We start from the raw sequence: 25,035 nt of genomic DNA, 5'->3' as shown, positions 1-25,035 counted from the left end.
TTTAATGAATATGGTGGTCTGATATTACGGTTCAGGTTTATATCGTTATATTTCTGGACTAGTAATTTAGGGATTCGGGCCAATATTCTGGAAAATAAGTATCAATCCCACCAAAATAACTGGCGGATATAAATTCAGTTGATTCATACATCTAGAATGCCAAGCTAGGGTGACTTTGGCAACCATGAACCAACTGGATTACCACTAAAATAATTACTGACTGACTAATGTAGAAACAAGGAACTGTAGATGCTGGTTTACAGAAAACGACACAAAGCGCTGGAGTAACTCAGTGGGTCAGGCAGCATCTCTGGAGGACATGGACAGGTGACGTTTTGGGTCGGGACCCTTCTTCAGACAGCTTCCTGTTAGTCTGCATCTCAAAGGTGTGCAGGCTGAAGAAAGGTGCTGACCGAAAACATCACCTATCTCTGTTCTCCAGAAATGCTGGCTGACCTATTGGTTACTCCAGCACTTTGTGTCCTTTTCTACTGGTTTACTAATCTCTTATACAAAGGAAATTTGCCAATCCTCCCCGCTGTCTGCAGGCGATTCCCCCATATTTATTATTGTCACGTGTTGACCAATATCTTTGCTTGATAAAATGAACAACACTGTTGAACTAGCTGAGAAGTGGTCAATGGAACTATATTGTCAAATGTACAAACACACAGTGAATTTTTTGTTGTTGCATACTGTTCAGTCAAGTGTTGCCATATCTGACCACAATCCCCGACTGCAAGGAGTACAGAAATAGTCCGTTGAGACCGCATGCAAATGGGGCCAAGGTTTGGAGCCATTTTCAGAGTCTAGTCCACGCTCTTGGTCCGATGGGCGGCGCCCAATCCAGATGAGCCTCAGGCTGCTGCAGGGCCTCCAGCTGTCACCTCCTCATACATCTGGATCGTCCAGCGAACCGACATCCTTTTCCTCACCCATCCACCTTGTGCAACCTGGGGCGCCTCTCGCAGCCAACCTTGAACCCCGGTTCTCACCCCGACCAGCCTTGCGTCTCGCTTCCGTCGTCACCAGCTCCCTTCTCCCTGGTCTTCGGGGGACGAACAGGGACCGACTAATGCATGGCTCATTTGCAGCGACTGAATGCACACAAAATGACCTCCCACGATGCAATGTGACCCTCTGATCCAAGATTGAGGCCAACATTTTTACTTGAAACAACATCACTGACAACAAATGAACTCATTTGCTTTCCATGGTGCTATTGGCATGTAAACATCGGGCTCTATGTGACGTGCAAGAACTGACTGCAGCTCAAAAATAATCCCTAGAAAACATGGCCATTTGAGAAACCCTGCAAATGTTAAGTGTGCAGCCTAATAAAAAGCTGCTTAATTTAATTTAGATTGATAATTAAAAATCTTTCATTAGTCAATTGTGTGTGCTTTGATAATTTAATTGCTTGGTTCCAAATAATGAACAATTCAATATAGGATTTCAAAAATAACAATGAAATACCCAGATTAGATTATAAAATGTATTTGTTACGTTTTTGTATGGTTTAATTTCTCTAGCAGGGGAAAATATGAAGGACTCCAGAATCTTAAGAATCAAACTAAAGCTTGTTTCATTAATCAAGAGAACATGAGCTTTATAAGGGTGTGTCTGAGTCTGAAACAATGACTTTCACAGCTTTGTGCAGCTGGCAACTGTACTAATTAACCTTAAAGAATCGTGTTCATTCACTAAAATGTGGGCATTTAAATGGTCCGTCAAATTTCAACATCTTCCGATATCAAGTGCTAAATAAATCAGACTCTTTTGAGGAGAACAAGGAAAGGGTTAGCAATAAGCAGCCTTCAGCTGTCTCATGAGATCAGTGCTTGTGTGGTAATGAATGGGGGATGGAGGCCACAGCAACAAAAATCTAATCACGAGCAGCCTCATTGCAGGAGCTTAAGGACAGATGAATTCTGCCTGCACAGTGAGGTGTAAACCCTTGAGAACACCAACATCAGTAATTCCCCTCCTTTAATTTGAGAATATTTAAATTTAGCAATAATCATTCATTTTTCACCTCATGATTATTGAGATTTTATTAAACATGTGCCTTGAAGGCATACAAACTACTTAATGTTTTGTGAAAAATTGAGCTTTGGAAACGACAAAGCTCTTGTAAAATATTAAAATGAGGATCGCTGTCTGATTCAGTAAAACTTTCCCAGCCTTTGTCTCTCCAAGAGACAGGGCGGCACAGCAGTAGAGTTGCTGCCTTACAACGCCAGAGACCCGCGTTCAATCCTGACTATGGGTGCTGTCTGTACGGAGTTTGCACATTCTGCCTGCGACCACATGGACCTTCTCCGGGTGCTCTGATTTCCTGCCATACTTTAAAGACGTCCAGGTTTTTAGGTTAATTGGCTTTGGTAAAATTGTAAATCGTCCTTAGTGTGTGGGGTGATTGCTGGTCGGCGTGGACTCAGTGGGCCGAAGGGCCTTTTTCCGAGCTGTATCTTTAATGTCTAAGAGACTAAAGTTGAAAAAAAGTATAGCAGTTAAAATGCTGTGTCGTTGGTTATTTCTATTGATAGGATAGACAGTCAAAACTTTCTTCCCAGGGTGGAAATGTTAAAGACCAGAGGGCATATCTTTAAAGTGAGAGGGGCAAAATTTAAAGAAGTTGTGTAGGCAAGTTTGCTTTTACATAGAGGGTGGTGGCTGCCAGGGGTGGTGGTGGAGGCAGATACGATAGTGGTGTTCAAGAGGCTTTTATATAGGCATATGGATATGCAGGGAATGGAGGCATATGGATCACATGCAGGCAGCTGGAATTGGTTTAAATTTGCATCATATTTGCATTAAATTTGCATCATATGTGGGCTGAAGGGCCTGTTCCAGTGTGTTACTGTTCTAACAGCCTCGACCCGAAATGTCACCCATTCCCCAATTCACTTTGCTGAAAATTATTCTCACTTCATGAACCATCTCAGATTTCCATTCATCCGACATCCCTCTCTTTCACTCAGCATTTTTTCTCCTGGACTTCTGCTGATCATTTCCACATTGGCAGATTGGGTCTGGAATCCTCTCCATCCTTATGTTTATGATCATGGCTTGTATCTTACTTTTATTTGCATGATGATCTATAACTAAAGAAAAGAATGCCTCCATTTCCTGCATTAGTGGACACATTAATGTCTTGCTTTTGTTGCCACAAATATCTACTGCCACTGTATCTGATATTCTGGCAACACCACTGATCTGAAGGTAAGCTCGAACATATTCATTGCACGCACACAGCAACCACATATAAAAACACAAGAGTCACACAGCATGGAAACAGGCCCTTTAGCCCGACTTGCCCACACGACCAACATGTCCCATCTAACTAGTCCCACCTGCCTGCGTTTCGCCCATATCTCTCTAAACCCATTCTATCCACCTACCTGCCCAAATGTGTCTTAAATGTTGTATGATGAAGAGATTTTTTTCCATTTGAATTTCTTATTGCAGTTAGATCGTACTGTTAGATAAGAAAGTCAAATCATTTAGTGACCTTATGCATATTTGAAGATCCTCTGTGCCAAGTGTACTTAAGTCCACAAATAGACCTTATGCAACACGAATGACAAATTGAAGAAGGAAAATGTTAGAAATGTGAAATTAAGATTGGGACACCCAGAAAATATAATTATTTATAAGGGAATTCATGTTCTAAAATTAACCATTATTCCCCCCCCCCCCCCCCCCCCCCCCATTGAAATCATGGAACCAGCTGACTGCCTGTTGTTGCTTAGTTCTGCAATGTCTGGTCACTTTTATCCCAGTACAATTAAGAGTAGCATTGGCAATTTGTAATTTGATGTATTCAAGAGAGAGTTGGAGAGAGCTCTTAGGGCTAACGGAATCAAGAGACATGGGGAGAAAGCAGGAACGGGCTACTGATTCTGGATGATCAGCCATGATCATATTGAGTGCTGGCTTTCAAGCAAAAATTTGTTACAAATATGCGGCACGTTTTAAATGTAACTGTTCTACTGCTACATTGTAGAAGTGTGTTCTCTGGGGCTTTCAGACTTTATTGATCGATAGATCTGCTGGAGTACAAAAGAAAATGCTAATGTCTTTTAGGAGTAGTAGCAAATATAATGATCTCAAACAGGAATAAGAAACATAAAATGCTGAATGCTGCTAAATTTATGGAAACTACACCATGGTCAATTAAGCATACACAATTTGTACAATTTAAATGTCAATGGAATTTTAGCTCGGAGTCAAGGTATGCACAGTGGCTCACCCATGGTTTAGAAACCTCCAAGGGCTCCTATAAGTGGGATTGCTGTCAGCAGGTGGCCTTATTGACAGTCCTGGGGCTCATTATAATACTGAGATAACCAAGCAACATTCCGCATGCAGACTAACTTAAACTTAGGGCTGCACGGTGGCACAGCAGTGTAGTTGCTGTCTTACAGCGCCAGAGACCCGGGTTCGATCCTGACTACGGGTGCCTGTATGGGAGTTTGTACATTCTCCCGTTGACCTGCTCAGGTTTTCCCCAGGAGCTCCGGTTTCCTCCCACACTCCAAAGACGTACAGGTTTGTAGGTTAATTGACTTGGTAAAATTGTAAAAATTGTCCTTAGTGTGTGTGATCGTGCGAGTGTATGGGGATCGCTGGTCGGCATGGACTCGGTGGGCCGAAGGGCCTGTTTCCTTGCTGTATTTCTAAACTAATCACGCGCATCTTTCCCTGCCTCCACTGAAACAAGAGGTGGGCCAATTTGGCTAAAATGATATGATATGATGGGATACAATTTTATTTATCCCAGAAGAGAAATTGGTCTGCCAACAGTCATAAAACACAACAAGATACATGAAACATGAAATTAAAGTTGGAGTGGAAAGTCCAGGATTGGGGATGTGCAAAGATTGGGGAGAGAAAAGGGGGGGGGGGGGGGGGGGGGGGGAAGGGGAGTCAGTCCACCCCATGGCAGATGGGGGAGGAGTTGTACAGTTTGATAGCCACAGGGAAAAACGATCTCCTGTGGCGCTCTGTGCTGTATCTTGGTGGAACCAATCTGTCCAAATTATAAATGCTCTGCATTTTAATGCTCTGCATTTGTTGTTTGGGAATGAATCCATTATTGCTGAATGATGACACCTGTACTATCATGGAGTCATACAGCCTGGAAACAACCCCCTTGGCCCAACTTACCCACACCGACCAACATATCCTATCTACACTAGTCCCACCTGCCTGCGTTTGGCCCGTATCCCTCCACTGCTAACTATATCATTATCTTTCTAGCAAGAAGCAGCTCACGTCTGTTGATAGGTCCTTCTTGCAATTTCCTTCACCAAGGCATTGGAAAATCTTGAAGCCATCTTTCATATTGTGCCATTTCTTTTAGTGTCATAAAGTCATACAGCGTGAAAACAGGCCCTTCGGCCCAACTTTCCCACACTGACCAACATGTCCCATCCACACTAGTCCCACCTGCCTGCATTTGGCCCATATCCCTCCAAACCTGTCCTTTCCATGTACCAGTCCAATTGTTTCTTAAACGTTGCAATAGTACCAGCTTCAACTACCTGCTCGGCAGCTTGTTCCATACACCCACCACCCTGCATGTGAAAAGTTACCCCTCAGGTTCCTATTAAATCTTTCCCTCCTCACCTTAAACCTATGTCCTCTGGTTCTCGATTCCCCTACTCTGGGCAAGAGACTGTGCGTCTACCCGATCTCTTCCTCTCATGATTTTGTATACCTCTATCCTCCTGCGCTCCAAGAAATAGTCCTAGCCTGCTCAACCTCTCCCTATAGCTCAGGTCTTTGAGTCCTGGCAACATCCTCATTCATCTTCTCTGCACCTTTTCCTGCTTGACAACATCTTTCCTGTAACATGGTGCCCAGAACTGAACACAAATACCAAATATGAAGAGATAAGATAAGCAACAAAGAATGAAGACAAAAGAGACTGGATGAAAAGCAATAAAAGTCCAAATACAAGTATCTCAGCCAGAAAGTGTTTGTTATGATCAATTCTACCCACAAGGGGATTTTAAGGCAATATTATTTTAAGACATTAATAACTTTTCACAATAAATAAAAAGTGCAATTTAATGTACACGTGTTTAAATGTCATTACCAATACCGCTGACAGATGTATTAACAGTGAAACTAAAAAAACTGCAGAGAGAAGAACATAGAACAGTAAAACACAGTGGATATTTTTTAAGGCAGAGATAGATAGATTCTCGATTAGTACAGAAGTTATGGGGAGAAGGCAAGAGAAAGGGGTTAGGAGTGAGAGATAGATCAGCCGTGTTTGAATGGCAAAGTAGACTTGATGGGCCGAATGGCCTAATTCTACTCCTATCCCTCATGACAGGAACAGGTCCTTCAGCCCACAATGTCTGCGCTGAACATGATGCCAAGACCATTTTTTATCTGCCTGCACATAATCCATATCCCTGCGTCTAACCAAAAGTCAAAATAAATGAATCTCCTCTCCCCTCACGTGATCCACATCCTGTCATTCCCTGCATACCCAGGTGCCTATCTAAAAAGTGGCTTAAATGCAATCATATCTGTTTTCACCACCACCCATGGCAAGGCAATTTTTTTTTACACAGTGGGTGGTGGGTGCCTGGAACGCACTTACAGGGGTGTTGCTGGATGTAGACACGACAGTGGTGTTTAAGAGGTTTTTAAATAGGCACAAGGGTGTGCAGGGAGGAATATGAATCACATGCAGGCAAAGGTAAGTTAAACTTGGCATGCTCTTCAGCACGGCCATTATGGGCCGAAGGGCCTGTTCCTGTGCTGCACTGTTCCCTGTGCTATGTATTACAGTATCAACAGTAACCAGATAACTTTCTCTAACCTTTCTGTCCTGGGCCTCCTCCGTTGTCAGAGTGAGGCCCAGCGCAAATTAGAGGAACAGCACCTCATATTTCGCTTGGGTAGTTTACACCCCAGCAATATGAGTATTGACTTCTCTAACTTCAAGTAACTCTTGCCTACCCTCTCTCTCCATCCTTCACCCTTCCCAGTTCCCCGACTAGTCTGACTGTCCTCGTTTACATTTTATCTCTGTTTGCTTTGTTGTTAGTTTCTCCTAGCTAATAATGAACAATTCTTCATTTTCCTTGATCTCCATCCTCTTTGTCTCATTTTCACACCATACACTTCCCTATCTCTGTATCACACTCTCCCCTGACTCAGTCTGAAGAAGGACTTTGGCCTGAAATGCCACCCATTCCTTCTATCCAAAGTTACTCCGGCATTTTGTGTATTTCTTCGGTTTAAACCAGCATCTGCAGTCACCATATAAAGCAGGTTCTCTGCAACACGTATCAATAACTATCTATTTTAAACGTATCCCAAAGGCATGCCGTGCTTCGGAGAGAACCACGATTGCTTTGTTATGAGAGGTGTAGGTGGATCTGTGTGTAATTACAATCATCCTTCTCCAAAATATACTAATTGCAAAATGTACATGGGGAATCTCTTTTCCCCCGAGGAATTGAACCATCTTTGAAAGATCCTTTACATTGTTCATTTCTTTCCCATTTTCGCTTCTTCTCAGCGTGCAATTTAGATTACATTTCGCCAAAGCCACTCTATCCATTTCAAACTAAGTGGCCAGGATCTGAGAGCCAATTGCATGGCATCTTACCTGCCACAAAAACAATCAAGGGTCCTCCTAGAATCATAGAGTGATACAGTGTGGAAACAGGCCCTTCGGTCCAATTTGCCCACACCGGCCAATATGTCCCAGCTACACTAGTCCCACTTTGCCAGCATTTGGTCTACATCCTTCCAAACCTGTCCTATTCCATGTAGCACAAGGTGTCACTTGCCATGAAAATAGTCACAAACATGCTGGAGTAACTGTGTGTATTTACAGGATGTATTCGCTAAGCCCATACTTTTAACCTTGCATCAATGGCACTGTCCCATTAAACATGCTCCGCATTGATGCACCAACAATTCTTGCTGTGGTGAGTGGCAGAGGGTTGATACTCATCATTCCTCCAGCCAAGCGAAGCACAGAGCGGTTAGAAGCAGAGGCTTCTTGCTTCCTCTCAGGGAGATTGTGGTAAGAGCTGGTAGCCGCTCATGTACAGATCCAGGTATCTGGACGAAGTACAGCATCAGCACAGATCGGCAGCAGCTGCCTGTGAAGACACCCAAACGGTTGAAAACCCAGGAGGAGGAATCAGAAAGAAAATAATAGCGGGGTTGGAATTTTAAAACAAACTAGACCAAGTTGGGCCCAAACCTCTCCTGCATTGGTGCAGCACCCTCTCCTCCCCCCTCCCCTCCCCCATTCCCCCTCCTCCCCTCCAACCCCCCTCCCCACCCCTCAACCCCCCTTATGCTCCCTCTCCCTCCCCTCGCCTCCTCCCCCGCTCCATCCCCCTCAACCCCCCTTATCCTCCCCCCTCCCTCCCTCCACCCCCATCCCTCCCTCCCTCTCCCCTCCCTCCCTAGGAGATAGATTTAAACTTTAAAATGTGAATAACTTTAAAAATATAACACCGATTTCAATGAAACTTCTTCCATTAGCACCAAAGGGACGACGGTGAGAAAGGTAGGCCTAAAATTGTCACGCTATCGAATACCGCATTGACTGTGGTTCAGGAACAAACAAACAAACAAACGAGAGTTTTAGAATACAGATAACAATTAACAGGAGATTGTTCTGCAACTCCTCTCGGGGAGTCTGTGAGGAAAGTGAATTTATCTCAGGCTAACTGAGCAGGGAGACCAACGTGAACTGATTGTCTTGAGTTCCCATTCTGGCAGATCTGTGGGTGTCAGGGGAGAAGATGTCAGATGTTTCATCCCCAAGGTCAAAATGTCAAAGTTCCTGCAGAGACTGTCTAGACGTGTAGATGAAGAATAGCCAATTGAGCAAGAAACTGGAAGGCTGCTAGCTATTGTGAGGCCAAATCCTGGCTCAATTAATGGACAAAAGAAACCAAGGAAAATTTAAGAACATTACAATGAAGCACGTTGAAATTGAAGTAGCTGTAAATAAAATTAAATGGATCAATTTCCATATTTGAGTTTAGATAAAAAACTTTAAAAATTAACATTTAAATTTTCATTATGGTTAATATGCTACTTGTCAAATGTCATATTTTACACATATTTCTTCCACTATCACAACCTTGTAGGAAGGAGTCTTGTTGTTGAAGGCAGTGCCATTCAAAATAATGTCAGCTCATTATCTATCAGGTATCATTGGCATCTTGCCAAAGTCAATATTTAAAAGGAAATAACCAATCATTCAGGAAAGCTGAACACAATGAAACTTAAAAGGACACAAATTCCTGGAGTAACTCAGCAGGTCAAGCAGCATCTCTAGAGAACATGGATATGTGACGATTCAGGTTGGGACCCTTCTTCAGATTTTACCTTTCTATGTTCTCCAGAGATGCTGCTTGATCCGCTGAGTTACCCGAGCACTTTGTGTCCTTTTGGGTAAAAATATGATTACAGACACAAGAAACAACATCTGTAGTTCCTTGTGTCTATAATTAAACTTAGTTAATGTGGGTTCATGAAAGGTAAATCACATTTGACAAATTAGCTCAAATTCTCTGAGATTGTGTCAAGAAGAGTCAATAACAGGGAACTTGTAAATGTATTATTGATAGGATTACCTTCTCAACCCAGGATCAAGAATCTATCAATCTCCCCCTTTAAAATATCCACTGATGTGGCCTCGACAGCCTTCTGTGGCAATGAATTTTACTGATTAACCACCCTCTGACTAAAGAAATTCCTCCCTATCTCCTTTCTAAAGGTATGTCATTTTATTCATTAGTGATCTTGTTGTGCAAAGCCCCTTGGGCAACAGTGACCATAATATGGTGGAATTCTGCATTGGGATGGAGAGTGACACGGTTAATTCAGAGACTAGGGTCCTCAACTTGAAGAAACGAGACTTTGAAGGTACGAGACGGGAATTGGCTAGGATAGACTGGCAAATTATACTTAAAGGGTTGATAGTGGAGATGCAATGGCAAAGATTTATTGACCGCATGGATGAATTCCAAAAATTGTTCATCCCTGTCTGGCGAGAAAATAAAATGGGGAAGGTGGCTCAACCGTGGCTAACGAGAGAAATCAAGGATAGTGTTAAATCCAAGGAAAAGGCATATAAATTGCTGGACTGGGAGAAATTTAAAACTCAACAGAGGAGGACAAAGGGGTTAATTAAGAGGGGGGGGGGGGAAGAGCATGAAAGAAAGATTGCGGGGAATATAAAAACTGACTCTAAAAGCTTCTTTAGATATGTAAAAAGGAAAAGATTAGTGAAGACAAAAGATTAGTGCATGTCTCTTACAATCAGAGACAGGTGAATTTATAATGGGAAACAAAGAAATGGCAGAACAGTTAAACAAGTACTTTGGTTCTGTCTTCACTAAGGAAGACACAATCTCCCAGACATACTCGGGGACCAAGGATCTAGTGGGAGGGAGGAACTGAAGGGAATCCACATTAGTCAGGAAATGGTGTTAAACGGTTGGGACTGAAGGCAGATAAATCCCCAGGGCCTGATGGTCTGCATCCCAGAATACTCAAGGAGGTGGCCCTAGAAATCGTGGATGCATCGGTGATCATTTTCCAATGTTCTATTGACTCTGGATCAGTTCCTGTGGACTGGAGGGTAGCCAATGTAACCCCACTTTTTAAGAAAGGGGAGAGAGAGAAAATGGGGAATTATGGACCATTTAGCCTTACATCGGTAAGATGTAAGATGCTTGAGTCGATTGTTAAAGATGTTATAGCAATGCATTTGGAAAGCAGTGACAGGATCGGTCAAAGTCAGCATGGATTTATCAAGAAGAAATCATGTTTGACTACTCTTCTGGAATTTTTTGAGGATGTAACAAGTAGAAAGGATAAGGGAGAGCCAGTGGATGTGATGTAGCTGGACTTTAAAAAGCTTTGACAAGGTCCCACACAAGAGATTAGTGTGCAAAATTAGAGCACATGGTATTGGGGGTAGGGTATTGACATGGATAGAGACCTGGTTGGCAGACAGGAAGTAAAGAGTAGGAATTAACGGGTCCTTTTCAGAATGGCAGACGGTGACGAGTGGGGTGCTGCAAGGCTCAGTGCTGGGACCCTAGTTATTTACAATATATATTAACAATTTAGACGAGGGAATTAAATGTGACATCTCCAAGTTTACGGATGACGCAAAGCTGGGTGGCAGTATGAGCTGCGATGAGGATGCCATGGCTGCAGGGTGACTTGGATAGGTTGGATTAATGGGCAGATGCATGGCAGATGCAGTATAATGTGGATAAATGTGAGGTTATCCACTTTGGTGGCAAGAACAGGAAGGCAGATTATTATCTGAATGGTGTCAGATTAAGAAAAGGGGAGGTGCAATGAGACCTGGGTGTGCTTGTACATCAGTCACTGAAGGTAAGCATGCAGGTACAGCAGGCAGTGAAGAAAGCTAATGGCATGTTTACTTATTTACTTATTTATCTATTTATTCATTTCCCTATGTTCTCTAAATCCCTGTAAAGCGTCTTTGAGTATATGAAAAGCGCTATATAAATGTAATGTATTATTATTATTATTATTATGTTCGCCTTCATTGCGAGAGAATTTGAGTTTAGGAGCAAGGATGTCCTACTGCAGTTGTACAGGGCCCTGGTGAGACCGCACCTGGAGTATTGTGTGCAATTTTGGTCTCCCAATTTGAGGAGAGACATTATTGCTATTGAGGGAGTGCAGTGTAGGTTCATCAGGTTAATTTCCAGGATGGCGGGACTGTCATGTGATGAAAGAATGGGTCGAATGAGCTTGTGTTCACAGGAATTTAGACGAATGAGAGGGGATATTATAGAAACATATAAAATTCTTCAAGGATTGGACAGGCTAGATGGAGGAAAAATGTTCCGGATGTTAGGGGAGTCCAGAACCAGGGGTCACAGTTTAAGAATAAGGGGTAGGCCATTTTGGACTGAAATGAGGAAAAACCTCTTCACCCAGAGAGTTGTGAATCTGTGGAATTCTCTGCCACAGAGGCTAATTCACTGGATGTTTTCAGCTCTTAGGGCTAAAGGAATTAAGGGATATGGGTAAAAAGCAGGAACGGGGTACAGAATTTAGATGATCCGCCATGATCATATTGAATTTCGGTGCTGGCTCGAAGGGCCGAATGGCCTATTCCTGCACGTATTTTTCTATGTTTCTGCTCTGAAGCTATGGTCTCTGGTCCTAGACTCTCCACCCTATCCAGGTCTTTCACCATTCGGTTTCACCTATCCAGGTTTCAATGAGGTGCCCTCTCAACTTTCTAAATTGAAGGATATATGGAATTGGCGCAGAGGAGGAGTTGAGGTCTTCCTAGATCAGTCATGATCACTTTGAATGGCAGATGAGACTTGGGAGACTGGTGGCTGTTCCCACTCCTTTTCTTTTGTGTCATCTATATACTAAAACTCTCGTTGGTTTGTTTGTTCCTGAACTACAGCCAAATCGGTATACGATAGCGCGACAATTTTAGGCCCACCTTACTCACCGTCGTCCCTTTGGTGCTAATGGAAGAAGTATCATTGAAATCGGTGTTACATTTTTTGTTATTCACATTTTAAAGGTTAAATCTATCTCCTAGGAAGGGAGGAGGGAGGGGGGAGGGAGGGAGGATAAGGGAAGTTGAGGGGGATGGAGGGGGGGGGGGGAGTGGGAGGGGGAGGAGAGGGTGCTGCACCAATGCAGGAGAAGTTTGGGCCCAATGGGTCCACTTGGTCTAGTTCTCTTTATAGCTGAATGTCATGTAGCTTATTCTATTATGTGCATTTTAAAGGTTTTCAGCAAAGCTGATGGAATAATTCATCACCGTTATCAGCTGAGACAACACATCGTACATTGAAAGAACAGAACTGTTATAATACCACATTCCAGTTAAAAGAACAGGTGTTACAGAATCTTATCTGCATTATAACATATTTTTCCTGCATGATGAAGATATTGCTTAAGTTCTATTTTATCCCTCTCATTTTAAATTTAAATATAATTGTATTTGTCTAATTTGGCATTCTTTTATATTACACGTCATTTTCTGACTGGTGAGAACAGTTGATGGCCTTCCCCTGAACATATATTTCTGTGATTTTCAACCAAGAATAGTCTGGGCTGTTAACACGACAATTTATTTTCTCTCTCTGTGAATGTGTCTCAAGAAATCACACTGTAGCACCATTTAAAATACATTTCAACGGGTACATAAATAGGAAAGGTTTATAGAGGGATATGGGCCAAACACAGAATAATGAAAGGCATAGATAGAGTGGATATGGAAAGGAAGTTTCCACTGGTGGGAGTCTATGACCAGATGTCATAGACTCAGAATTAAAGGGATTCTTTTAGAAAGGAGGCCAGGAGGAACTTCTTTAGTCAGATGGTCTGTGGAACTCATTGCCACACAGGGCTGTGGAGGCCAAGTCAGTCAATATTTTTAAGGCAGAGATAGACAAAAATTGTTAATTAGAATGGGTGTCAAGGGTTATGGGGAGAAGGCAGGAAAATGGGATTAGGAGTCAGAGATCAGCCATGATTGAATGGCGGAGTGGATTCGATGGGCCGAATGGCCTAATTCTGCTCCAATAACTCGTGAACTTGTGAACACAGGCAAATGAGAGTAGCTTAGATGGAGCATTGTGGTTGGCATGGACAAGTTGGGCCGTAGGGCCTATTCCTATGCTGTGTGGCTCTATGACTTGTTACGCCATTATTTATGCATTCAATGGTTCAAATGGTAGCAACAGTGCAGTGCAATCCACCAAAACTGCATGCACCAGAATATTGATTCAAAACATCATTTCAAATGCTAATTCTGACCAAAAGGTAATTGATCGGAAACATTGACTGTTCCTCTCTCCTGAGATGGTGTCAGGCCAGCTGGGTATTCCCAGCAATTTCCTTCCAGATGTTCCAGCAATTGCAGCTTTTGTTTCAGATTTTTCCGCAACTGCAGCTTGTTTGCTTTTAGAATACCCAATTCATGAGGTACAAAAGACACGCAAGGATCGTTCTTGGGCCACTGAGAGCAAAAAGGGGGGCACTGAGAACAAAGGGGGGACCTGATGGGGGGATGCCAAGGTCAAAGGGGGACCTGATGAGGGGATAACGAGGTCAAGTCAAGTCAATTGTATATGTATAGCACATTTAAAAACAACCCACATTGACCAAAGTGCTGTATATCAGTTCAGGTACTAAAAACGAGCATACAATGGCACACAAACATAACAGCACATACATAAACAGTTCACAGCGCCCCCTCAGAGGGCCTCAAACGCTAGGGAGTAGAAATAGGTTTTGAGCCTGGACTTAAAGGAGTCGATGGAGGGGGCAGTTCTGATGGGGAGAGGGATGCTGTTCCACAGTCTAGGAGCTGCAACCGCAAAAGAGCGGTCACCCCTGAGCTTAAGCCTAGACCGCGGGATAGTGAGTAGCCCCAAGTCGGCCGACCTGAGGGACCTGGAGATAGAGTGGTGGGTTAGAAGATTTTTGATATTGGGGGGGGGACAAGCCCGTTTAGGGCTTTGTATGTGAATAGGAGGAGCTTGAAGGGGGTCAAAAGGGGGACCCCGATGGGGGGGCCGCCGAGATCGAAGGGGTTAGCCGGCAAGAGGATAAGACTGCTCGATTAACTTTTTGTAATTTTTTTGGCGTCCGAAACATGGTGACTCTTTGTGCACTGCCGAGGCGAGGTCTGCTGTACGATTTTACCAGATTGTATGCAAGACAATGAACTACACTCTACCTGGGTACATGTGACAATAAAGACAATAGACAATGACAATAAAGTATCATCATCATCACTCTTCATTGCATAAGTGCTCCACACAGTGACAACATGGTACCAGATAGAATGAAGATGGCTGACTAATTCCCCTGTCTGTATCATTGCTCCAGGTGAGATTGATTTGAAGCATTTACTTTTCATGTAAATTTGTATTTATTTCTGTAGAATAATCCTGCTCTTGCAGTGAGAACGTGCTCGTCTTTCCGCCAAAGGTTCTTTATCATCCCTTTAAATGATGCTGCTTTCTGTATAAGTTCACGTCATTAGGATCATTTCTTTACAAAGAGGAAGAAAGATTCTAATAATAATAATAATATTATAATAATAATAATAAGCCTTTATTGTCATTGTATTTAGAGATACCACGAAATAAGGGGAGTAAGAGGCGATTGTGGCTGACAAGGGAAGTCAAGGACAGTGTAAAAATAAAAGAGAAGACGTATAACATAGCAAAGATGAGCAGGAAGCCAGAGGACTGGGGAACTTTTAAAGATCAACAGAAGGTAACTAAAAAGGCAATACGTGGAGAAAAGATGAAGTACGAAGCTAAGCTAGCCAATAATATAAAGGACGATAGTAAAAGCTTTTTGAGGTATCTGAAGAGGAAAAGATTAGTTAAGTCAAATGTGGGTCCCTTGAAGACAGAAACAGGTGAATTTATTATGAGGAATAAGGAAATGGCAGATAAGTTGAGCAGGTACTTTGGTTCTGTCTTCACTCAGGAAGACTCAAACAATCTCCCAGATGTACTAACGGACAGAGGACCTAGGGTGATGGAGGAACTGAAGGATATTCACATTAGTCAGGAAATGGTGTTGGGTAGACTGATGGGACTGAAGGCTGATAAATCTCCAGGCCCCGATGGTCTGCATTCCAAGGTACTCAAGGAGGTGGCTCTGGAAATCGTGGACACACTGGTGATCATTTTCCAATGTTCTATGGATTCTGCATCAGTTCCTGTGGATTGGAGCATAGCTAATGTTATCCCACTTTTTAAGAAAGGAGGGAGAGAGAAAGTAGGGAATTATAGAACTGTTTGCCTGACATCGGTAGTGAGGAAGATGCTGGAGTCGATTATTAAAGATGTAATCGCAGCACATTTGGATAGCAGTAACAGGATCGGTCCAAGTCAGCATGGATTTACGATGGGGAAATCATGCTTGACTAATCTTCTGGAATTTTTTGAGGATGTAACAAGTAAAATGGACAATGGAAAGCCAGTGAATGTAGTGTACCTGGACTTTCAGAAAGCCTTTGATATTGTCCCACACAGGAGATTAGTGGGCAAAATTAGAGCACATGGTATTGGGAGTAGGGTATTGATATGGATAGAAAATTGGTTGGCAGACAGGAAATAAAGAGTAGAGATTAAGGAGTCCTTTTCAGAATGGCAGGCAGTGACTAGTGGGTACTGCAAGGCTCAGTGCTGGGACCGCAGCTATTTACAATATACATTAATGATTTAGATGAAGGAATTAAAAGTAACATTAGCAAATTTGCAGATGACACAAAGCTGGGTGGCAGTGTGAACTGTGAAGAGGATGCTATGAGGATGCAGGGTGACTTGGACAGGTTGGGTGAGTGGGCAGATGCATGGCAGATGCAGTATAATGTGGATAAATGTGAGGTTATCCACTTTGGTAGCAAGAACATTATTATCTGAATGATGTCAGGTTAGGAAAAGAGGAAGTACAACGAGACCAGGGTGTCCTTGTACATCAGTCACTGAAAGTAAGCATGTAGGTACAGCAGGCAGTGAAGAAAGCTAATGGCATGTTGGCCTTCATAACAAGAGGAATTGAGTATAGGAGCAAAGAGGTCCTTCTGCAGTTGTGCAGGGCCCTGGTGAGACCACACCTGGAGTATTTAGTGTGCAGTTTTGGTCTCCTAATTTGAGGAAGGACATTCTTGCTGTTGAGGGAGCGCAGCATAGGTTCACGAGGTTAATTCCCGGGAAGGCGGGACTGTCACATGATGAAATAATGGAGTGACTGGGCTTGTATTCGCTGCAATTTAGAAGGATGAGAGGGGATCTTATAAAAAACATATAAAATTCTTAGAGGATTGGACAGAGTAGATGCAGGAAAAATGTTCCCGATGTTGGAGGAATCCAGAACCAGGGGTCACAGTTTAAGAATAAGGGGCCGGCCATTTATTACTGAGATGAGGAAAAACCTTTTCACCCAGAATTGTGAATCTGTCAAATTCTCTGCTGCAGAAGGCAGTGGAGGCCAATTCAAGAGAGAGTTAGATTTATTTCTTAGGGCTAATGGAACCAAGGGATATGGGGAAAAAGCCAGAACAGGGTACTGATTTTGGATGATCAGCCATGATCATATTGAATAGCAATGGTGGCTCAAAGGGCCAAATGGCCTACTCCTGCACCTATTTTCTATGTTTCTATGTCATAGAACCGGAATGAGACCAAATTACTCGATAACTTGGCCTCCACAGCCGACTGTGGCAATGAATTCCACAGATTCACCACCCTACAGAAATTCCTCCTTATCTCCTTTCTAAACGTACGTCCTTTTATTCTGAGGCTGTCTCCTCTGGTCTTAAACTTGCCCACTTGCCTCCACTTCCACTCTATCCAGGTCTTTCACTATTTGGTAAGTTTCAGTGGTCCCCCCTCATCCTTCTAAAAGAATTATGAATTGATTTAACTGGGTGTACAAACAACCCTGTGTCTCAACATGGGCCCAGCCGCTTTCTCTCTCCTTTTCATCTCCCTCCTGCCACTCATTTGCTGTCTAGGTGTTGCAAACAGGCACTGCTATATAAAACACCACAAAACGTCAGTTCTTCTAGAGCCCACTGAGGCCATTATCCTCGAAATAGCAGTACAATGATTTAATATTACTCATCCACTTGACACAAAAACATTTTATAAAATACAACATTTTAGTAACATAATGTATAAGAAAATAACTGCAGATGCTGGTACAAATCGAAGGTATTTATTCACAAACTGCTGGAGTAACTCAACAGGTCAGGCAGCATCTCGGGAGAGAAGGAATGGGTGACTTTTCGGGTCAAGACCCTTCTTCAGACTGATGTCAGGGGGGCGGGACAAAGGAAGGATATAGGTGGAGGCAGGAAGATAGAGGGAGATCTGGGAAGGAGGAGGGGAAGAGAGGGACAGAGGAACTATCTAAAGTTAGTAACAAATGGCTATTAATGTGTACAGTGGTAAGTGGCTTTGCTCGATATTGTATTTAAACTTCTGAGCCTTACAGCCTGTGAATGGGTGCAGGAACCCTTCACCTCTCAAATCTTCAGCTACCACTGAATATCATTGTTCAATTCAACTTCTTTACCAATTTCCTGTTTATTAATCTAGCTTTTTGTTTAGCTTCTACTATTCAGTTATATTATTCAGTTCATCAATAGTAGGAACTAGGCTATCTTATAATTGCTCACGAAAATTTTAATTAAAAAAAATCATGACTTCTTAGTTCATAGTTTTATTTGACACTAGACAGAAATCTGCTCGACAATTCTCCGCACAAGATGTACTAGAAACCACAAAAGTAATTTGACTCATAAAGTGATATTTTGAATAATTTCTGTAAAGTAATAAAGAATATTTTCTGGGAAATGCGTATTATTTTGTCCATGTATTTAGGCTAGGAGTGCCGATTGCAAAAAGCTGCCTATTTGAAACATGAAATAATCATTTGCAGAGAGAGGGGAGCTTAATAAAGTAATGCATACAGTCTGGCAACGTTCAAGAAAAGGCAATAAACCAGCCAGAAGGATGACGATTTACAACAGTGCAAAATGTAAATAGGAAGATTGGATCATCGTGAAATTGCCCAATATGGAATACTTAGGACGATGAATGTAATGACGTTACTGACAAGAATACTTAATGTGAGTTTCTGAACATGTGGATTGCCTTTTATTAGTCCGATCCTCATTTGATTGAGCATTTGAAGGAAATGAACGTCAGTTCAATGTTCGATGCAGGCACCGTAACTTTGCTACATTAGCTTTTCAGCATTTCTCTTCAAATGAAGTAAAGTGAAACAAATAAATTAGACCGTTATATATTTGTTGTTCTCCCATTCGTAAAGTTACTAAAACAAATCAATAGTCCTGGCACATTCAGCTTTACTGCAGCTTTGACATCACTTTGTGTTATTAATGTAGTGCTGTGCTGAGCACCGCTGAACTACTATCTACCTCATTGGTGACCCTCGGACTCTCAGACCTTGCTGCCTTTTCCTTACACTAGACATTATTCCCTTATTATGTATCTGTTCACTGTAAATGGCACAATTGTAATCATGTGGTCTTTCTGCTGACTGGTTAGCATTCAACAAAAGCTTTTCACTGTACCTCGGTACACGTGACAATAAACTAAAATGGTGAAGAGTGAAACACCTAGTAGAGCTGCGATCTCACAACTCCAGTGACAGGGTGGGTTCAACCTTGAAATTAGGTGTTGTCTGTGTGGAGATTGCATTTCTCCATGTGATCACATGAAAATCATCTGTGTTTCCCTCCACGCCCCAAAGGCAAGTGGGATGGTAGGTTAACAGGTCATTGTAAATTATCCGCTCTTTGTGGCACAATCTGGGACCAGTTGATGAGTACGTGGGGAGAAAAGTTTGCAGGGAAAATTAGTAAGAGAATAAGCGCACAGAAACATTCATATAGATGAATGGATAGGATAGGTTTAAAGGGAGATGGGCCAAACGCAGGCTGGCGAGACGAGTGTAGATGGGACATGTTGGTCGGTGTGGCCAAGTTGAGCCAAGAGGCCTCTTGCCATTCTGTATGACTCTATGACAATGACTCCAATAGCATTGCTCTGTGAACTGGGTGAAATCTGTGTTGTAAGGAGATAGAATATAAAATATGAAGATCAACCCAATCATCCACTCAAGATTGAAGTCATTCATAGTCAACAACATAATAATCAAATCATTGGAATACAATTTTCTTTCTAAAAAAATGATATTTTTTAAAAGTGAAGATTGCAATTGAAGCCTATATGATTATTTCTTTGTTGTAACAATGCTTCTTGGCAATAACTCTTATACCGTTGGAAAGCCTGTTTATTTCCCTTTTAAATGGTGCCACATTTGTAAGGAACATGCATTTGTGGGATGAGCAGCAGAGCTGAGTATATGGGTTGCGCCCATGAAAAATTTGCCAAATCTTCTCTGCCAATGCCAAACAGCTTATTCTGCTGTTGCTATTGACTCTTGTTTTGAGCTTCTGGTACCCCCAGGTGCTGACAATCAGGTGCCTGATTGGCACCTGATTGGCAGCATCTGTGAGCATGGACCCTGCTACAGTGGTCAGTAGGTGTCTGCTCCAAGAATCGGCATGCCACGTTTGACTGATCTGGATAGGGCCCGTGCGATAGGGCAACTTCAAGCTGGTGTTCCGCAAAACCAAGTTGCGGCATTATTTGGAGTGAGCCCTAGTACCATCTCCAAAGTGAAGGCCAAGTTCCATATAACGGTGGATGTCAGAGACAGGCCACGAAGTGGGCGTCCCAAGAAGACGACACCCGAAGAAGACCGTTTCCTCACCCTGTCAGCACTTAGGAACCGTAGGCTGTCTTCTACAGATTTGCAGTCAAGGTTTGCAGGACGATATGGCCGACGGCTCTCTGACCAGACAATTCGGAACAGACTGCACGCAGCCGATCTCTGGTCTCATAGGGCTGCCAGGAGGCCTGCCATGACTGCCCTTCACCGTCAGGCCCGTTTGCGCTGGTGTCGGCAACACGTGCACTGGAACCTGAACATGTGGAGGAACGTTATGTTCAGCGATGAGTCCAGATTCTGCCTACGGCAGTTGGATCATAGGGTCAAAGTGTGGAGAAGACGCGGAGAACGCTATGCTGATTGCTGCACCGATAGAGTAACATCTTTTGGTGGAGGCAGTGTGATGGTGTGGGGCGGCATCTCCCTCACTGGAAAAACGAGGCTTGTCATCATTGGAGGCAATCTCAATGCAGAGAGATATCGAGATGAGATTCTGCAACCAGTGGCAATCCCATATCTCCACAGTCTGGGACCGAACTCTATCCTCCAAGATGACAATGCTCGCCCCCACAGAGCAGGGTTTCTCAGAGACTACCTCCAGAATTTGGGAGTGGAGAGGATGGAATGGCCTGCCAGCAGTCCTGACCTCAACCCCATTGAACACTTGTGGGATCAGCTTGGGCGTGCTGTTCGTGCCAGAGTGACCAACACAAACACGTTGGCTGACTTGCGATAAATGCTGGTTGAAGAATGGGATGCCATCCCACAACAGTGTGTGACCAGGCTGGTGACCAGCATGAGGAGGAGGTGCCAGGCTGTTGTGGCTGTGTATGGTTCTTCCACACGCTACTGAGGCTCCTGTTTATTAAATGAATAAATTGTTAAATTGCCAATATGTCTTGTTTCTTCAGACTTCAATCATCCAATCCACCAAACAACACCGAACAAGAGTCAATGGCAGAATAAGCTGTTTGGCATTGGCAGAGAAGATTTGGCAGATTTTTCATGGGCGCAACCCACATACTCAGCTCTGCTGATCATCCCACAAATGCATGTTCCTTACAAATGTGGCACCATTTAAAAGGGAAATAAACAGGCTTTCCAACGGTATAAGATTTATTGCCAAGAAGCATTGTTACAACAAAGAAATAATCTACCAAACACAAATTTCCTTACTTTTTGTGCTATGTTTATATAAAAATATCCTTATCTGGCACCCTTTGGCTCCTTTTCACCTCTAGCCTTTGTCAATTACTGCACCCATTTGCCAAACAAAGCCACCCTCATCTGTATCCTTTACATCACTTGTCTCTCTCTGTCCACACTTCTCTTTTCCAGCTTTCTCCCCCTTACTACCATCAGCTGAAGGTTCCTGATCTGAAACGTTGCCTGTCCATTCCCTCCACAGTTGTGACTTGACTTGCTGAGTTTCTCCAGCACTTTGTGTTTGGCTCAAGATTCCAACATCAGCAGCTCCTTATGTCTCTATATATAAACATCAGCTAATTGATGTTTCCAGCTGGCTTGAACCTAGTACATTCTTATTAGAAATCTTTGGTACATCCCATTTACAAATAACAACTAACTGTCTTTTAGATGTATATTTAATATTTCAAAGTATTTCAGATCGTCCCATATCTAAGAATTTATTTCTCTGTTGTTCCGAAGTCAATCTCTCTGAAATATTTTTTTACTGATGACCTGGAACTCAATCAATGCAGTAATCTGTCCAGAGAGATGCCCTTACAGCCAATATATTTGATTCTTAATGCAAATCATAACAAGCACTAAATTCTACAAAATAATACAGGAAAGGAGTAAAAAATATATATATTTTGCAGTATTGAGAATTTTTAATTACGTTTCAAATAGCATGCAAATCATGTCCATAAAAATCTCTAATTTTGTCCAACTTAATTTCTGCAGTATGATCTAGTATATGTTTTCTCCCTTTAGCTTTGTTTTCTATGACCCATTCGTTCAGGTATTCACTATTGTTATGCAAGAAGGAATAATTACACTGGAAAAGGTTTCATTGCACCTAACATAAAATCCATAGAAACATTAAAACGTACAGCCCAGGAACAGTCCTTCATTCCATCCTGTCCATGCCGATCATGATGCTGAATGCCTCCTCCCCTGGCAGCATGCTCTGGGCCCCTACCATTCTCCGTGAAAAAGAACTTGCCTTCACAAATCTCCATTAAATTTTCCCCTTCTCACCTTAAACCAATGCCATCGAGCATTTGACATTTCCATGCAGGGAAAAAGGTTCTGACTGTCTACCCTATCTAAGACTCTCATCATTTTATATATTTCAAGTTACCATATTCTGTTTTCTCCAAGTGAACATGTAAATCAGTTTCCAGCTGAGATTTAGTTTAGTTTAGTTCAAAGATACAGTGTGGAATACCGAGTCTGTTATGACCAACAATCACCCCCCCACACCAGTTCTATCCCACATTCTAGGGACAATTTACAGAAACCTACAAACCTACACGTATTTGGAATGTGGAAGGAAACCGGAGCACCCGGAGAAAACCCACAGTCACAGGAAGAACGTACAAACTCCGTACCGGCAGCACCAATAGTCAAGATCGAACCAGGGTCTCTGGCTCTGTAAGGCAGCAATTCCACCGCTGCGCCACTGTGCTGCTCACCAGAAAGCATCAGCAGAGACAATACCAAGTGACTTCTCCCTATCTCATTGGCAGTGCAGTTAGTATTTGAATCAAACTTTTCTTGATCTGATTTCGTCTGTCACCAAACCTTTGGTGTAATTGGCTTAATGTTACACTGTGTGATGTGTGCATAAACCACATGTGAACTATTGTATAGGTTTTCTTTATTCCCCAGGATCCAAAAATGCAAATATAGAGGAAAATACCCCCCAAAAATAGCTCCTGCTTCACATAGTCCATGATAAATTAAGGTGCACACTTTTATACCTTTTAATTCATCAACAGAACAAATATTCGTGAAGACACTACTAGTGTATAAGAATTATTCATCAACAAGGATATCACTGTTGCGTATTCTCAAGCAAAGTTACAATTTATACCACAATGTGTCATGTCAAGTAGAGGGTGCATAACATTGTACATGGAGCATAGGAAAATTACATAATTGCATGAGGTAATGGGAATGGTTGTGTCAAATTTCTTATCGTGCTATTTAAGAAAGATGCTGCAAACCATCTTATGCATTCAAAATTCACTTTTATTTATTTCTTTTTCATTTCATATTTCACAAAACTGTTAAAGTTCTGACAAGGGCCATCTAATGGAATCGAGCACACCAAGAATGGCTCCACTGATCATCAAGCTTAAATAACATTATCCACTACTTCTGGACTATAAACACGTTTGTCTTAAAATTCAATGGAGGCATAACTGTCCTGTCAGCATAAATCTGCTGGTACATCCAGGGATGTTCTTGTCAATAGTTACAACAATGACTGGATAAAGGCTGATAAGACTTCAGCCACTATTTTAAAACAAATTTGCATCACCATGCTATACATTTCTCCAAGAACCCAGTAAAAATTATTCTTTTTAATATCTAAATCATTAATGTTTTGGTCGCTCAAACAAAACATTTGTCACATGGAAATAAGAAACAGAAAAAAACTTCAAATATCAGCAGCATTTCAATCCTCTAGAGGTCTTATTTAATTCTCTTCATGGAATATACCTTATTGGGCTTTCATGTAGTCCAATTATCACTAAATGTTATTTCATTATTTTCTATAAACATATTTAAAGACTAATGATATTGTAAGCATTTAGTGTATTATGAAAGGCTAAATTGAATACAGCATCAAATGAACTGTGAATAATTTGAAGTACTTACCTGATGTACCTTATGATAATATTAAACTCGAGAATTTTACAAACTATTGCTATTTACAAATCTGGTGTACTTTTAATAAATCTTACCTCTAACATCTGCTGAAAATCTAGCTGAATGGCGTGATACAAAGAGCTTCAGTTCCTGATCTAGGTTGCAGGCTATTAAGTCTGTGTCCCAGGAACGGATACCTGGAAAGATAAACAGCAACAGGTAACATTACTGGCACATGCTAATGGCTATGTAGGCCATTGACTTGGCCCTGTCCCTACTAATACACTGGTGGAAACTCTGAGGTCAAAACATGCTCAGGGTCTGAATATAACCATTTCCGAAATAATGTTCATGAATGCTCCAAATATATGATAAAATTACAATTCCAAAGCATACTGGTTCAAATATGATATTGTACATCGTTCACATTGAATGGACACAGCCTAGTCAGGAGAGTCTCCAGTTTAATCTTAACCATCAGTGATTTATCTAAACTCAGACAACACATGAATTAGAGCTCTACTGTTAGTCCTAGTTCTGCCTGCCATCTATACACTAAAACTCTCGTTTGTTCGTTTGTTTGTTCCTGAACTACAGGCAAAACGGTACACGATAGCGCGCCAATTTTAGGTCCACCTTACTCACCGTGGTCCCTTTGGTGCTAATGGATGAAGTTTCAGTGAAATCAGTGTTATATTTTTAAAGTTTTCACATTTTAAAGTTTAAATTTATCTCCTAGGGAGGGAGGGGGGGAGGGAGAGGGGAGGATAAGGGGGGTTGGGGGGATGGAGTGGAGGGGAGGGGGTTTATACGTTGAAGGAACAGAATTAGGCCATTCGGCCCATCAGGTCTACTATGCCATTCAATCATATGGGGGGA

General features: G+C 42.2%; 1 protein-coding gene across 1 annotated transcript in view; it reads right to left on the bottom strand.

Moving 5' to 3' along the window:
* The window catches only part of map1b (microtubule-associated protein 1B), a 100,830-nt gene that overhangs the window by 67,407 nt on the left and 8,388 nt on the right, over positions 1-25,035 (bottom strand). The window contains exon 2 of the mRNA XM_078396587.1: positions 24,252-24,353. Within this exon, the coding sequence (XP_078252713.1) occupies positions 24,252-24,353 (102 nt within the window). The remainder of the gene's footprint in view (positions 1-24,251; positions 24,354-25,035) is intronic.

This window comes from Rhinoraja longicauda, chromosome 3 (genome assembly GCF_053455715.1).
Source record: "Rhinoraja longicauda isolate Sanriku21f chromosome 3, sRhiLon1.1, whole genome shotgun sequence".
In the NCBI taxonomy this organism is placed as follows: Eukaryota; Metazoa; Chordata; class Chondrichthyes; order Rajiformes; family Arhynchobatidae; genus Rhinoraja; species Rhinoraja longicauda.
The sequence above is the reverse complement of the archived record's forward strand: the minus strand, read 5'-3'. Positions and strand labels throughout refer to the sequence as shown.